We start from the raw sequence: 13,643 nt of genomic DNA, 5'->3' as shown, positions 1-13,643 counted from the left end.
CAAGTAACAGCTTTGCTTTTTAATAGATTTCTTAATTCCACTTGTGGCCAGGGGGCCATTCCCCGAGACCTCTTCTTTCCGTTTTTGGTTGAATGTCTTATCTTCCTCATCCATCCTCTCGGCCTGGTTCTTGGGCTGCTTCAGCGGCTGATGGTTGCCATCTTCAAGGCCAGACGTGGCGCCTTCTGCCCCTTTCCCAGGTCCTACCACTGAAAGCAGGGGCCTGTTTAAGTTGTAAGTGAAACTGTCTAAAACCTTGCAGGTGATTTCTCTGCAGGTCGTCATCTAGATTTGAAGAAAGGGGAATAAGAAGTCTTTACCACTCTTGTGCTATGTGAATTGATAAATTGTGAAGCTTGCCTTACAGAATTTTATCTGTTGTTAAAAATTTTGCATTGAACTTTCTGTGCTGCCTTTTTAAACCCCCAAAAGGGCATAAAATTCTCCAGTCACAGGATCATTAAGCATTCAGAATTTGCACTGTTCCAGGCAAAAGAGAGGTGTTTATATGAATATACATATGTATATATATCACATATTTTTAAAAGCATAAACCAATGGATATTGGAGAAGTGGTCTCCAAAGATGAATGACACAAACTTAACAAAAATTCAACATTCATTCAGCAAATGTTAGGGGCTGTGAAGACAAATACAGTCCATCCCTGTGTTCATGGAACTTCGTTGCTAGACAAGGGATCATGTACCTGTCATAAGGTGCAGTGCTGAGTGGTTCTGCTCCACCTTGTTGATCTTTCTCTCCCTGAATTGTCTTCCCAATCTTGAAACTTCTATGTCTTTATTCTATAAAGAGCACCATGCATGCACTAGCCATCTTCCAAAAGGTAGGAAAGAAGTAATGAGCAAGACAGAGAAGTCCCTCTTCTTATGAAATTTAGTTGTAGATGGGCTGGTAGTCACCATGCATGTTAAGAAAACAGCAGAGTAAGTTCTACCAGACAGTGAGAGAGGGGAAGGTGGTGGAGAGCTGGGTGGTGAGAAGGTGTGAAGATCAGCTGATGTCTGTTGCAACAAAGGCCAGGTGTGGAAGGGAGTGTGATGGCTACCGGAGGGCCTGCGGGATGTGCACAGTGCAAGTAGGAGCATCTGCATCGGACAGAGAGATGACTGCATCAGGATATGGCGGGAGTTTGGATTTTGTTCTTGGTGTGATCAGAAGGCACTGAGGACATGCGTGGGGTCTGACTTTAAAGGTACCATAAAGTGGAGTCCACTCTGAATGATTTACAGCAGAGTACTAGCTGAGTTGATTATATTTCAATAGTCTATAGCCTACACATCAGTTCCTACTTATTTGGGGCCTGGAGTGTGAAATAGTATATCCACCCTGGTGGCTCTGTGGTAATGAATCCACCTGCCAAGCAGGAGGCGCAGGTTCAATCCCTGGGTTGGGAAGATCCCCTGGAGAAGGCAATGGCAACCTGCTCCAGTATTCTTGCCTGGGAAATCACAAAGGAGCCTGGCAGGCTACAGTCGTGGGGTCACAAAGAGCTGGACACGACTGAGCGGCTAAAACAACACCACCCGATCTTATCCAAGTACCAGGTGAGGGTAGCATCATTAAATAGAGTCTACAGAGTATTCGCTTCCAGGGATGGCATGAGGTGTGGGTTTTTTTGTTTTTTGTTTTTTTAATTTATTTTTAATTAAAGGATAGTTGTTTTACAGCGTTGTTTTGGTTTCTGTCATACATCAGCATGAATCAGCCATAGGTATACATATGTCCCCTCCCTCTTGAGCCTCCCTCAGGCTTGAGTTTTTATGGTGGGGGAAAATGTTTTCCTATTGGTTAAAACATATTACCTTTTTTGTGTCAGTAATTTAAGTCACCTGCTCTCCTTTAGATTTTTTCTTTCGGTTTGTTTGTAAACGATATCTTTTCAAGATCTAGGAGTAGACTTGGCTGATAGGATAAGAAGTGTAATTTCTTACAGACTCTCTTACCATGACCTGCAAACACTTACCCTTAAGTTACTGTATCTCGTTTCCTTCTCACAGGTAAGTGATAGTGGCCCTGTTTTATAAATGAAAAAGTAAAAGAGAAATGAAGCCACTTGTCTAAAACCATACAACTAATAAGTGGCAAAGCAGGACTCCGCCTCGAAGCCCGCGTTTTTAACCAGTCGGTGATACTGCGCCCAAACCCGTGTAGCCGGTGACGGTGTTGCTTTTAACACTGAAGGACCACAGTAATTTTTTACGTAGTTGGAGTGGTGGAGAATTGAGCCCTCACGATTTGCTTTTACAGTTTAGAAACAGCAAGGTAGAGGAGACTTTTGTCCTGCCTGAAGTATCATTTCTTTCTTTGCTTTTAAACTTTTTTTCCTTTTTTTGTCTGGGTTGGGTGTTTGTACAGCTTGTGGGCTTTCTCTGGTTGTGGCTAGGGCTTTTGATTGCAGTGCATGGGATTTTCTTGACAGGCTGTAGAGTGTGCAGAGAAGTACCATTTCTGAAAAAGACATGCATGACTCTGTCATAAATTTAATGTGAGAGAATCATGTTCTGTGGTTAATAAAGGGCCACCCAAGTAGCACTTTACCCACAGTCTCTGAAGCAAGGACACCTTGGAGCAGGGAGCACTGAGGCCACTGAAGTGTTTACCAGACCACATAGAGCACAGAGCTTTTACAGACTTAAATGAAAATATGATCATTTTTTGGTTTGTTCTCTTTTTCAGTTTTCTGGGGAAAACTTTTTTCTTTTTATCTTTCCAGGTCTCCCCAGAGCAACATGACAAAGGCAGTAGATGCGTTTAGTAAGTATTTTCTGTATCTGAAGTGCAGGAACTGTTCAGGAATAACTTTCCCCCTTTCTCTGGTAGCTTTGCATTGACAATATCCCAGTATTTTCACATTTCTAGGTATACTGCTCTGAAATCCGCTTGTCTTCTCAATAAGTATCTCTTACATGAGGCCTGTGAGGGATGGAGAATAATTCAGTGCCCTACCTGAGTGCATGTGTGAGGGAGGTCTGAGGAGGAGGAGGCAGAGGTTTAGGAGTTTATAGGAGGAAGTGAGGACACAGACCATTTCTTCAAGCATTGCTTGTCACTCCTTAGAATAGAGCAGAGGCTCGGGTAACCCAGTATTGTGTAAAACCAATTATCCTCATCTGTTGAGGGCTCTTCCTGGCTAAACCTCTCGATGTGTTTTATTTTGTTCTCATGACAAATCTGTGAGTATCATATAATACATATGTATCACTATCTCCATTTTATAGAAAAGAAAACTGAGGCTTTGGCAAAATTATTTACTCAAGGTCAAACAAGGAATTTCCTTCTTGTTATGAGAGGCCTAGAAAGACATGTTGGCTTCTTTGGTGAACATGAAGTCAGGCAAAGGGAGGGTGATGACCTTCAGGCTTATGGGCTGGTTCATCCAGCTTCAGTAAGACTTGATGCAGCCTCTGTGCTCTGAACCCCCCCCCCCCCGCCGCCCTGGATGTCTCTTAATATTAACCAGATTCAGGATGTACTTTCTAGATAGTTGTATCAGCTTTGCCTCAACTTCTCTGTAAAATGAGACACTAACACAGTGAGGGCCTCATGCTTTTTATCACGGAGCTGGTTGGTTACCTAGTGTAGGGTTTGGTAGTAATAGGATATTGGGCTGTTAGGTTTGAATGGGGAGAAGGAAGGGAGCAGCTAATAAAGATAAGACATATAAGGTGTCACAGGGCAAGAAAATTTAAATTTGGGCAATGGTTCCTGGCAGTTGGGGAGCAATGTGAAGTTAGGAGGTGGCAATGAAGCCAAAGGCAAAGAGAAAGGGAAAAGAGTGTCCAGGCTTTAATTTGCTTGTGAGCCAGTGTTTCATTTATTACTTAATCATGATATTCCTTCAGTTGATGCTATAATAGGTATTGAGTAGAAAGGATTCCTGCTTATTTAAAGGCACTTACGTTCCTCAGCTCAATGTATATGTTTAATGCAATTCTAGAAAATTTCAATGAGAACTTTTAAATTTATTTTTTGGTCCTGATAAAAGGTTCCTCTGGAAGAATAAACATCTGTCAATAGCCAACAAAATTCTCAAAAAGAACTTTCCCTAGTAAATATCAAAACCTATTATGAATTCATTTGAAAACACTGGAATACGGGCAGCACTGGAACCAAAGTCTGGACGCAGGTCTGCGTTCATAAAGGAGCATGGAATACTGTAACAGAGCCTTAAAGCAAGGCCAGACAGCCGACTGCATGGGAGAAGTGTGAACTCGTACTTCCCGTCTTATACTAAAATTCCATGTAGATTAAATGTAAAAATGAAACCATAATAGTAACTGCAAGAAATTAATTTGGTAGAGGAAAGCCTTTCACAGGTCTGTCAAACAGTAAGGGGAAAGTATGCTCTTTTTTACCTAAAATATAAAATTTTGATCTCTCACAGTAATCAAATGAAATTAAAATGGCGGGGAAAATATTTAAAGTATATGATAAAGGGTTATGAACCAATAAGAAAGGCATGCGTTAGAACTGTGGTGTTGGAGAGAAGACTCTTGAGAGTCCCTTGGACTGCACAGAGATCAAACCAGTCAGTCCAAAGGAAATCAGTCCTGAATATTCATTGGAAGGACTGATGCTGAAGGTGAAACTCCAATACATTGTTTTTTTTATTTTATTTTATTTTTTTTTTCGTTTTTTTTATTTTTATTTTTTTTTATTTTTAAACTTTACATAATTGTATTAGTTTTGCCGTATATCAAAATGAATCCGCCGAAACTCCAATACTTTGGCCACATGATGTAAAGAACTGATTCAATGGAAAAGACCCTGATGCTGGGAAAGCTTGAAGGCAGGAGAAGAAGGGGATGACAGAGGGTGAGATGGTTGGAAGGCATCACTGACTTGATAGACCTGAGTTTAAGCAAGCTCTGGGAGTTGGTGCCAGACAGGGAAGCCTGGCGTGCTGCAGTCCATGGGGTTGCAAAGAATCAGACACAACTGAGCAACTGAACTGAAGAAAGGCATAAGAAAAAAGTTATAAACAAAGAAAAGTTATTAAGTCTATAAGAAATGCAAATTAATAAGTTTTCTATTAAATTTCCAAAGATAAATAATTCTCAGTATATAGGCTGTAGGTACTTAAATACATAAGACCACATTGTTAAGAATATAGTCCTTGTATTACTTTCTGAAGATAGATTTATTAGTAAGAATCAAAAGCCTTAAAAATGTTTATCCCTTTACTCCAACAATTCCACTAATAGGATTATCCTCAGGAAGTAAGAATTTTCCCCAAGATTTAGTTACTATTTATATTAGTGAGAAATAAAAATAATTTAAATATTCAAGTACAAAGCAGCTATCCAATAGATTAGTGTAGCCATTAAAATGATTACTACAAATGTTAGAAAATGTTTGCTTTGTTAATATGAAAATAAATTGTAAAACAGTGTAAATAGTGAAATTTCTTTTTAAAAAGCATAAAGCCTGGGAGGAGACTCATTAAGGTGTTAGATTATGGTTATTTTCCTTAATAGAATAACTTTATTGAGATGTAATTCACATAGTATACAGTTCACCCACTTATATAATTCAGTGGTTTTTAGTATATTCAGAGAGTTGTACAGATATCACCATAATCAATTTTAGAACCTATTCACGTAGTTACCTGGTCTAGTGGTTAGGATTCAGTACACATGTGGCCAAAATTAAAAAAAAAAAAAATTAGAACCTAATGATCACCCCCAAAAGAATCTCTACGACCATCAGCAGTCAGTTCCCATTTTCTTCCCATTAGTAATCACTTTCCATTTCCTCTCCCAACCCCAACCCCAGCCCTAGTTATCCAGTAATCTACTTTCTGTCTACAGATTTGCCTATAACTGGACATTTTGTGTAAGTGGAATCATAGGACTAGTTGGCTTCTGTGACTGGATTCTTAGCATCAGTTTTTGTGTGGACATTGTTTTCAGATTTCTTGGCTGTATACCCAGGGGTAGTGGGCTTGCTGGGCTCTGGTGTCTCTGTGTTAAATCTTTTAGGAGCTACCAGGTTGTTTTCCAAAGTGGCGGTACCATTTTACATTCCCACCAGCAATGGACGAAGGTTCCAATTTCTCCACTTTCTAGAGTTATCTTTTTGATTATAGCTATCTTACTAGCCCCTGATGCTTCAGACAATAAAGAATCTGCCTGCAATGTGGGAGCCCCGGGTTTGATCCCTGGGTCGAGAAGATCGCCTGGAGAAGGAAATGGCAACCCACTCCAGTATTCTTGCCTGGAGAATTCCATGGACAGAGGAGCCTGGCGGGTTACAGTCCAGAGGGACGAAAAAGTTGGACACGTCTGAGCGACTAACACTATCCTAGTATATATAAAGTGGTTTTTCGTGGCTTTGATTTGCATTTCCCCAATATCTAAGATGTTGATCGTATTTTCATATGTTTATAGGCATTTCATCTCTTCTTTGGAGAAATTTCTGCTCAGATCTTTTGCTCATTTTTTAATTGGGTTATTTGTATTATTATTATTTTGGCCACACCGTGTGACTTGTTCCCCGACCAGGGATTAAACCCCAGCCCTCAGAATTGGAAGTGCTGAGTCTTAACCAGTGAACTGCCAGGGAATTCCTCATCTTTTTGTTATTGAATTGTAAGAGTTCTTTATATATTATAGGTGAAAGTCCCTTATATATATAATTTACAAATATTTTCTTCCATTCTTTAGGTTGATTTTTCTCATTTTCTTGGTAGTATCTTTTGAATCTTAGAATTTTAAAATTTTTTATGGAGTCTGATTTATCTACTTTATCTTCTGTTGTGTGTGCTTTTGGTGTCCTAGGAAGACTCCAAGTCACAAAGATTTATTCCTGTATTTTTTTGGTAAGAATTTTATAGTTTTAGCTTTTACATTTTGTTCTGTGATCCACTTGAGTCAAGTTTTATGGATGTTGTGATGCAGGACTCCAGCATCATTCTTTTGCACGAGATCAGTCATTCTAGCACCATTTGCTAGAAATACTATTCTTTCTCCCATTGAATTATGTTGGCACCCTTCTTAAAAACCAAATGACTGTGAATGTAGGAGTTTATTTCTCAATATGCCTGTTCTTATGCCAGTACCATGCTGTGTTGATTATTGTAAATTTTGAGTCTTCATTTTTGTTCTTTTTCAAGATTATTTTGGCTGTTATCAGTCCTTTGAATTTACATATGAATTTTAGGATCAGTTTGTCAATTTCCTCAAATGAATTATATTGGGTTTTTTTTTTTGATAAATGATTTTTTTTTTTAGAAGTTTTAGGTTCACAGCAAAATTGTCAATATACAGAGATTTCCCATACATGTCCTGCCCTCACCCATGCGTAACCTTCCCCGTTATCGTTGTCCCTCATCATTGTGGTACTTTTGTTAACAACTGATGAACATATAGTGACACAGCATCATCTAGAGTCTGTTGTTTACATTAGGGTTCCCTCTTGGTGTTGTACGTTTTATGGGTTTGGACAAATGTATGAGGACATGAATTCACCATATAGGATCATACTAGGTTATTTTTCTTTTTAGGTTATGTTTTTAAATTTCCTTTTGTTAGCTAAATCTTCTGATTACTCAAAAGCAAATATGCTTTGCTAATATGATTTTTCTAATTAAAATATTGTTTTAAACTTTATTAATCAAGTATTTTTTTCTGGAAGTATATGAAAATGATTGGTGAAAATATCTGACTGATTTTCAGTTCAGTTCAGTTCAGTCGCTCAGTTGTGTCCGACTCTATGCGACCCCAAGAATCGCAGCACGCCAGGCCTCCCTGTCCATCACCAGCTCCCGGAGTTCACTTAGACTCACGTCCATCGAGTCAGTGATGTCATCCAGCCATCTCATCCTCTGTCGTTCCCTTCTCCTCCTGCCCCCAATCCCTCCCAGCATCAGAGTCTTTTCCAATGAGTCAACTCTTCACATGAGGTGGCCAAAGTACTGGAGTTTCAGCTTTAGCATCATTCCTTCCAAAGAACACCCAGGGCTGATCTCCTCTAGGATGGACTTGCAGTCCAAGGGACTCTCAAGAGTCTTCTCCAACACCACAGTTCAAAAGCGTCAATTCTTCAGCGCTCAGTCTTCTTCACAGTCCTAGTCTCACTTTATTTTAGTGAAATTCAAGAAAAAATCTATCCTCTTTTGTATATAGAGAAATTCAGGACAGAGTGTCTGTGACTGATGTGTTTCCTAGTCATCCACTGAGTAGGAACTGAAATCTGGATCCACCATTAGTTTAGGATCCTAGATAAGTGGCCTTAAGTTATGAAATGTGAGCAGGTTCAAAGACAGTTAAAATGTGCAGCTTTTAGAAATGCATTTTCCACTGTAGATTTCAACGAAGTTAAACAATAAAAATTAAAAATTAAAGGGATCAGAAACAAATGAGCAGAACTAAGGTTTCAGTCCTCAGATCCAGAGACTGAGAATCCAGGAAGTGGTGGTATCCCAGCTTGGGGTGGTCAAAAACCTCTGGGCTGATTCTGACCTTGAGTCCAGCCTTAATGCTGCCCTGGGAAAGTTGCTTAGGGAAATTAGCATTTTGCCAACTGTTGACTCCCTAACCTTTAATCAAGTCTGTTGGAATAGTCTGTTGTTTTGTTCTGTTTCTTTTCTCTGTTTCACGTTTTATTTGTTTTCATGAGAGCTGGAAAAGGTGTTAGAGAAAACACAATTCTAGAATATATTTAAACAGTTGAAATCAACATTTTACTTACAGGGCAGGTTTAGTTCATATGTTAAGCATTTTAATCTGAATCATTAACCTGTGTCCCAGTGTCTCTGTTTACTGGCATTATTGACAACAAGTAATAATGAATTGGTTGAATGAATATTTTAGAATTTTTGTTCGGTTGATTAAAATCTAGTTTAGTTCAGTTCAGTCGCTCAGTTGTGTCCGACTTTTTGCGACCCCATGAATTGCAGCACGCCAGGCCTCCCTGACTATCACCAACTCCGGGAGTTCTCTCAGACTCACGTCCATCAAGTTGGTAATGCCATCCAGCCATCTCATCTTCTGTCATCCCCTTTTCCTCCTGCCCCCAATCCCTCGCAGCATCAGAGTCTTTTCTAATAAGTCAACTCTTCGCATGAGGTGGCCAAAGTACTGGAGTTTCAGCTTTAGCATCATTCCTTCCAAAGAAATCCCAGGGCTGATCTCCTTTAGAATGGACTGGTTGGATCTCCTTGCAGTCCAAGGGACTCTCAAGAGTCTTCTCCAACACCACAGTTCAAAAGCATCAATTCTTTGGCGCTCAGCTTTCTTCGAAGTCCAACTCTCACATCCATACATGACTACTGGAAAAACCATAGCCTTAACTAGACGGACCTTTGTTGGCAAAGTAATGTCTCTGCTTTTGACTATGCTGTCTATGTTGGTCATAACTTTCCTTCCAAGGAGTAAGCGTCTTTTAATTTCATGGTTGCAGTCACCATCTGCAGTGATTTTGGAGCCCAAAAAAATAAAGTCTGACACTGTTTCCACTGTTTCCCCATCTATTTCCCATGAAGTGATGGGACCAGATGCCATGATCTTAGTTTTCTGAATGTTGAGCTTTAAGTACTCCTAATTTTTTTTCTTTTTTTGCAGAAAAGTCTCTGAAGTTATGTGTCACCAAGGAGATGCTCCTTCTTAGCATTACAACTGCTTATACAGGTAATGGAGTTAATTACAGTGTTGGTTTTCTGTAACTGTGTAATGACAGTAAGTGTCGAAAACAATAACTGTGTTACTTTCTCACAATTCTGTACATTGACGTGTCTCAGCGAAATGGTTTTTCTGATGGTCTCAGTTGGGGTCTCTTGTGGTTCTTTAAGTTATAGTGCTAAGGTTCTTTAAGTTATAGGGCTAAAACTTCCAAGGTAGTTTCATTTGCACGTCTAAAGGGGTCTAATGCAAGCTGGATCTCACCTCTCTCCATGTCTCAGCATTTGCGTGACCCCTTCCCATGTTGGTGAAAGCAAATCACAGGGCCAACCTAAATACCACCTAGGGGAGGGTTCTGTACAAGGGATTGAAAAGCAGGAGGCTTGATTCATCTCAGCCAGTGATTTTAGGACAAAATGGAGCACTACAGAAAATAATCATGAGTAAATCTTTGCAACATGAGTATGAATTAAGAGAATTTTCAATAAAACAGAATGAATTCTGTGGCTTCCAGTGATAATGTGATGTGGTAATAGGTGAAATAGGCTTAGGTCTTAAGGAAATCTGTTTCCTTGTCAAAAGTTGCGCTGATATGTCAGTTATTACTTTTGCCTTTACAGTTGACCCTTGAACAGTGAAGGGATGGTTTAGGTGTGCTGACCTCCCCTGTGATCAGAAATCTTTGCGTGACTTCAGTCAGCCATTTGTATCTGTGCTTCCTGGTCTGCACAGTCGACCAACTGTGGACCCTGTAGTACTACAGGGTCCTGCACAGTTCAAACTGGATTTGTGCAAGGTTCAACTCTCTGTGCCTCATAGGTATAGGTAGAAACATCTTATTTTTAGGTCGAAGGGTGGTGTCAGAACATCTTCAAAATTCAGGTAAGATTTTGTGACATTAAGGAACCAGGTCTTCTACTGATTTGCTCTAATTTTTTACCCAAATTTTAAAAATTTCTTTTCCTGGAAAACATGTTTAATTAAAACTTTTTCCTTTAAGCATAAGTAGATAGTAGGTATTAGTCTTGCCATCATATGTTCCTGTTCCCTTGGAAAGCTATTAATAAGGATAATGAGTACTTTAGTGTCTCTGTTACAAGTTTATGTTAATTATGTCCTCTGTCCACCCCCTTTTTGTGCAGAGTGACTGTTTTAACATAAGGCTGTCTTTGCTTATTTGGGTTGTATGTTCTAATCTGAAATATGTGACAATTGCCATCTTGTGGCTAATTCCTTTTCATCAGTTATGTCACGTGGAGTAGCATTTCAGTCTGAGTGAATTTTGTTTTATACATGCATAGCTCAAATACTACAAGACAGACATGAAGACATGAAGAAAAAACCAGGAAAGGTAGACTGTGTTTTTTCAGTACAAAATCCAGTGCTTTGTTATCTGCAGTTGGTTTACTCTAAGGATGTAGAGACTTGAATGCAGAGAGCTGATTATGGGACTTGAGTATCTGGATTTTGATACCCATGGCAGATACTGAAGGACAACTGTAATTTAAATCTGACTCTTTTCTAAAGGTCTGGAACTGACTTTCTTCTCTGGTGTATATGGAACCTGTATTGGCGCTATAAATAAATTTGGAACAGAAGAGAAAAGCCTCATTGGACTTTCTGGCATTTTCATCGGCATTGGAGAAATTTTAGGTTGGTTTAAAAAAAATTTGCATTAAATCAGTTTGTTACAGTTATAATGGAAATTTTAAGTATATTTCACTTCTCTGTCCTTGGATTTCTATTTCTTTGCTTATTTTTATCCACATGGGTATGTCTGGTTTTTCTTTTATTATCACTGTTCTAAAACTAAATTATAAAACTTTTGCCAAGTAATTCAAGACAAAACCATAAGTAAGAAAACAAAGATTTTTGCTTTTTGTTTCCTGGATTTTCCTCTTAAAATACTTAGGGAAGGTGTATTAGAATCCCTGAATTTCTTGTTCTCTGGATCTCTGACACCAGTTGTATGTCCAGCAGTACAGTTCAACTCTGACACTAACTCCTAGAGTTAGCAGCAGACCACACAGGTTCAAGGGTACAATCCTGCAAGGCCAGCCTCACTTCAGACGCCAGTCCAAGTCCTGAGTCCCCAGGCCATCTTCACTTCTGTCCAGCTTGGCTATACATTCAAGGATTCCTACAACACCCCTGGGAAATGCTATGAAAGGAAAGTGAAAGTGAAGTTGCTCAGTCGTGTCCGACTCTTTGCAACCCCATGGACTATAGCATACAAGGCTCCTCTGTCCATGGCATTTTCCAGGCAAGTGTACTGGAGTGGGTTGCCATTTCCTTCTCCAGAGGGAAATGCTATACTTACTGTTAAAGTTTATTTAATAAAGGATGCAGATGAACAGCCAGATGAAGAGCTACTTAGGGCAAAGCCCAGAAGGACCCCTGGCGTAGGAACCTCCGTCCCCTTGGAGTCTAGGATGTGGTACCCTCCCGACACATGATGGAGTCATCGCAGGAAGCTCTCCCAAACCTGTTGTGTGGGGATTTTTATGCACATCTCATCATGGTGGATTAAATCATGGCAGACTCGATCTCTAGCCCCTCTCCCCTCCCCTGAGATGGGGGGTGGAGCTGAACATTCTAGTTTTCTAATTAAGACTGGGTCCTGGCAACCAGCCTCCATCTTGACTAGAGCCACCCCCACAGTCCTTCAGGGGTCAGCATTAACTCAGGTGTGGTTGGAAGGGGTTAGTTAAGATAACTAGAGACACTCCTTTCACTGAGGAAATTCCTAGGGTTTCAGGAGCTCTGTGCCAGGAAGCGGGGAGAGGAGACAGGCTGAGACCACACCTCTGTTTTGCTTATGCCACAGTCACTCCTGCAGTGGTGATCCACGCAGTAGTGGATGCTGTGTAACGTGTGAGGAGCTTCCCAAAACTTTCTGTGCCTCCACTGGATGAACAAAGCATGGAGCTTATATTTTTGGGGAAGAACACATGCAATAAAAAATATCTGAAACTTAGAATGTCAAAATGATAAGCACTATAGAGAAAGGACGGAGAAGCAATGGCACCCCACTCCAGTACTCTTGCCTGGAAAATCCCATGGACGGAGGAGCCTGGTGGGCTGAAGTCCATGGGGTCGATAAAGAGTCAGACGCGACTGAGCAACTTCACTTTCACTTTTCATTTTCATGCATTGGAGAAGGAAATGGCAACCCACTCCAGTGTTCTTGCCTGGAGAATCCCAGGGACAGGGGAGTCTGGTGGGCTGCCGTCTATGGGGTCGCACAGAGTCGGACACGACTGAAGTGACTTAGCAGCAGCATGGACAAAGGAGGGTGGGGGGTTGGTGTATTTTTTTGTTCCCTATAATTAATTTTAGAACATTTTCATTGCCTTTTTCCAGTCAACTGCTAATCTACTTCCTCTGTAGATTTATTCCGGGGACATCTCATGTGAATGGAATCATACAATCTGTATTTTTCTGTTGTCCCTGGCTTCTTTTACTTGACACAGTGTTTGCAGGGTTTTTTCATGGTGTAGCATGTATCAGTACTTCATTTCTTTTTTCTTTTTTACTTCATTCCTCTTTATTACCAAATAATATTTAGTCACGTGGATCTACCACATTTTTATTCATCCATTCATCGTGTCATGGACGTTTGGGTGGTTTTTGCTTTTTGCCCATTATGAATAATGCTGCTGTGAACACTAAACCTAGGACTGAAATCGCTGGGTCAGGTGATAACTCTGTGTTTGACTGATTTGTCTAATAACAGGTCCTATTTTCCTGTTCCTTTGCATGCCTGGTAATGTGGATACTAGCCATTGTGAACTTTACCTTGTTGGGTGTGGGATGACTTTTACATTGCTGTTCCTGTTCTTGAGCTTTGTTCTTGGATGCGGTTCATTTACTTGGAAACAGTGTGACTTTTTGAGTCTTGCTTTTAAAGTGTGTTGGATGGAACCAGAGTAGTGCTCAGAGGAGGGCTAATTATCTCTCTCCCCCAAGGGAAGACCCTTTCGTGAATACCCAGTGAATAAT

The 13,643-nt window shown here is 40.2% G+C and overlaps 1 protein-coding gene across 3 annotated transcripts in view; it reads left to right on the top strand.

The window, feature by feature from the left end:
- The window catches only part of MFSD11 (major facilitator superfamily domain containing 11), a 28,398-nt gene that overhangs the window by 9,651 nt on the left and 5,104 nt on the right, over nucleotides 1–13,643 (top strand). For all 3 annotated transcript variants that reach the window (XM_070774014.1, XM_019980852.2, XM_070774013.1), the window contains 3 exons: nucleotides 2,735–2,775; nucleotides 9,585–9,650; nucleotides 11,169–11,294. In XM_070774014.1, the coding sequence (XP_070630115.1) occupies nucleotides 2,735–2,775; nucleotides 9,585–9,650; nucleotides 11,169–11,294 (233 nt within the window). The remainder of the gene's footprint in view (nucleotides 1–2,734; nucleotides 2,776–9,584; nucleotides 9,651–11,168; nucleotides 11,295–13,643) is intronic.

Source organism: Bos indicus, chromosome 19 (assembly GCF_029378745.1).
Source record: "Bos indicus isolate NIAB-ARS_2022 breed Sahiwal x Tharparkar chromosome 19, NIAB-ARS_B.indTharparkar_mat_pri_1.0, whole genome shotgun sequence".
Taxonomy (NCBI): Eukaryota; Metazoa; Chordata; class Mammalia; order Artiodactyla; family Bovidae; genus Bos; species Bos indicus.
Note: the sequence above shows the minus strand (reverse complement) of the source record. Positions and strands in the feature narration are given on the sequence as shown.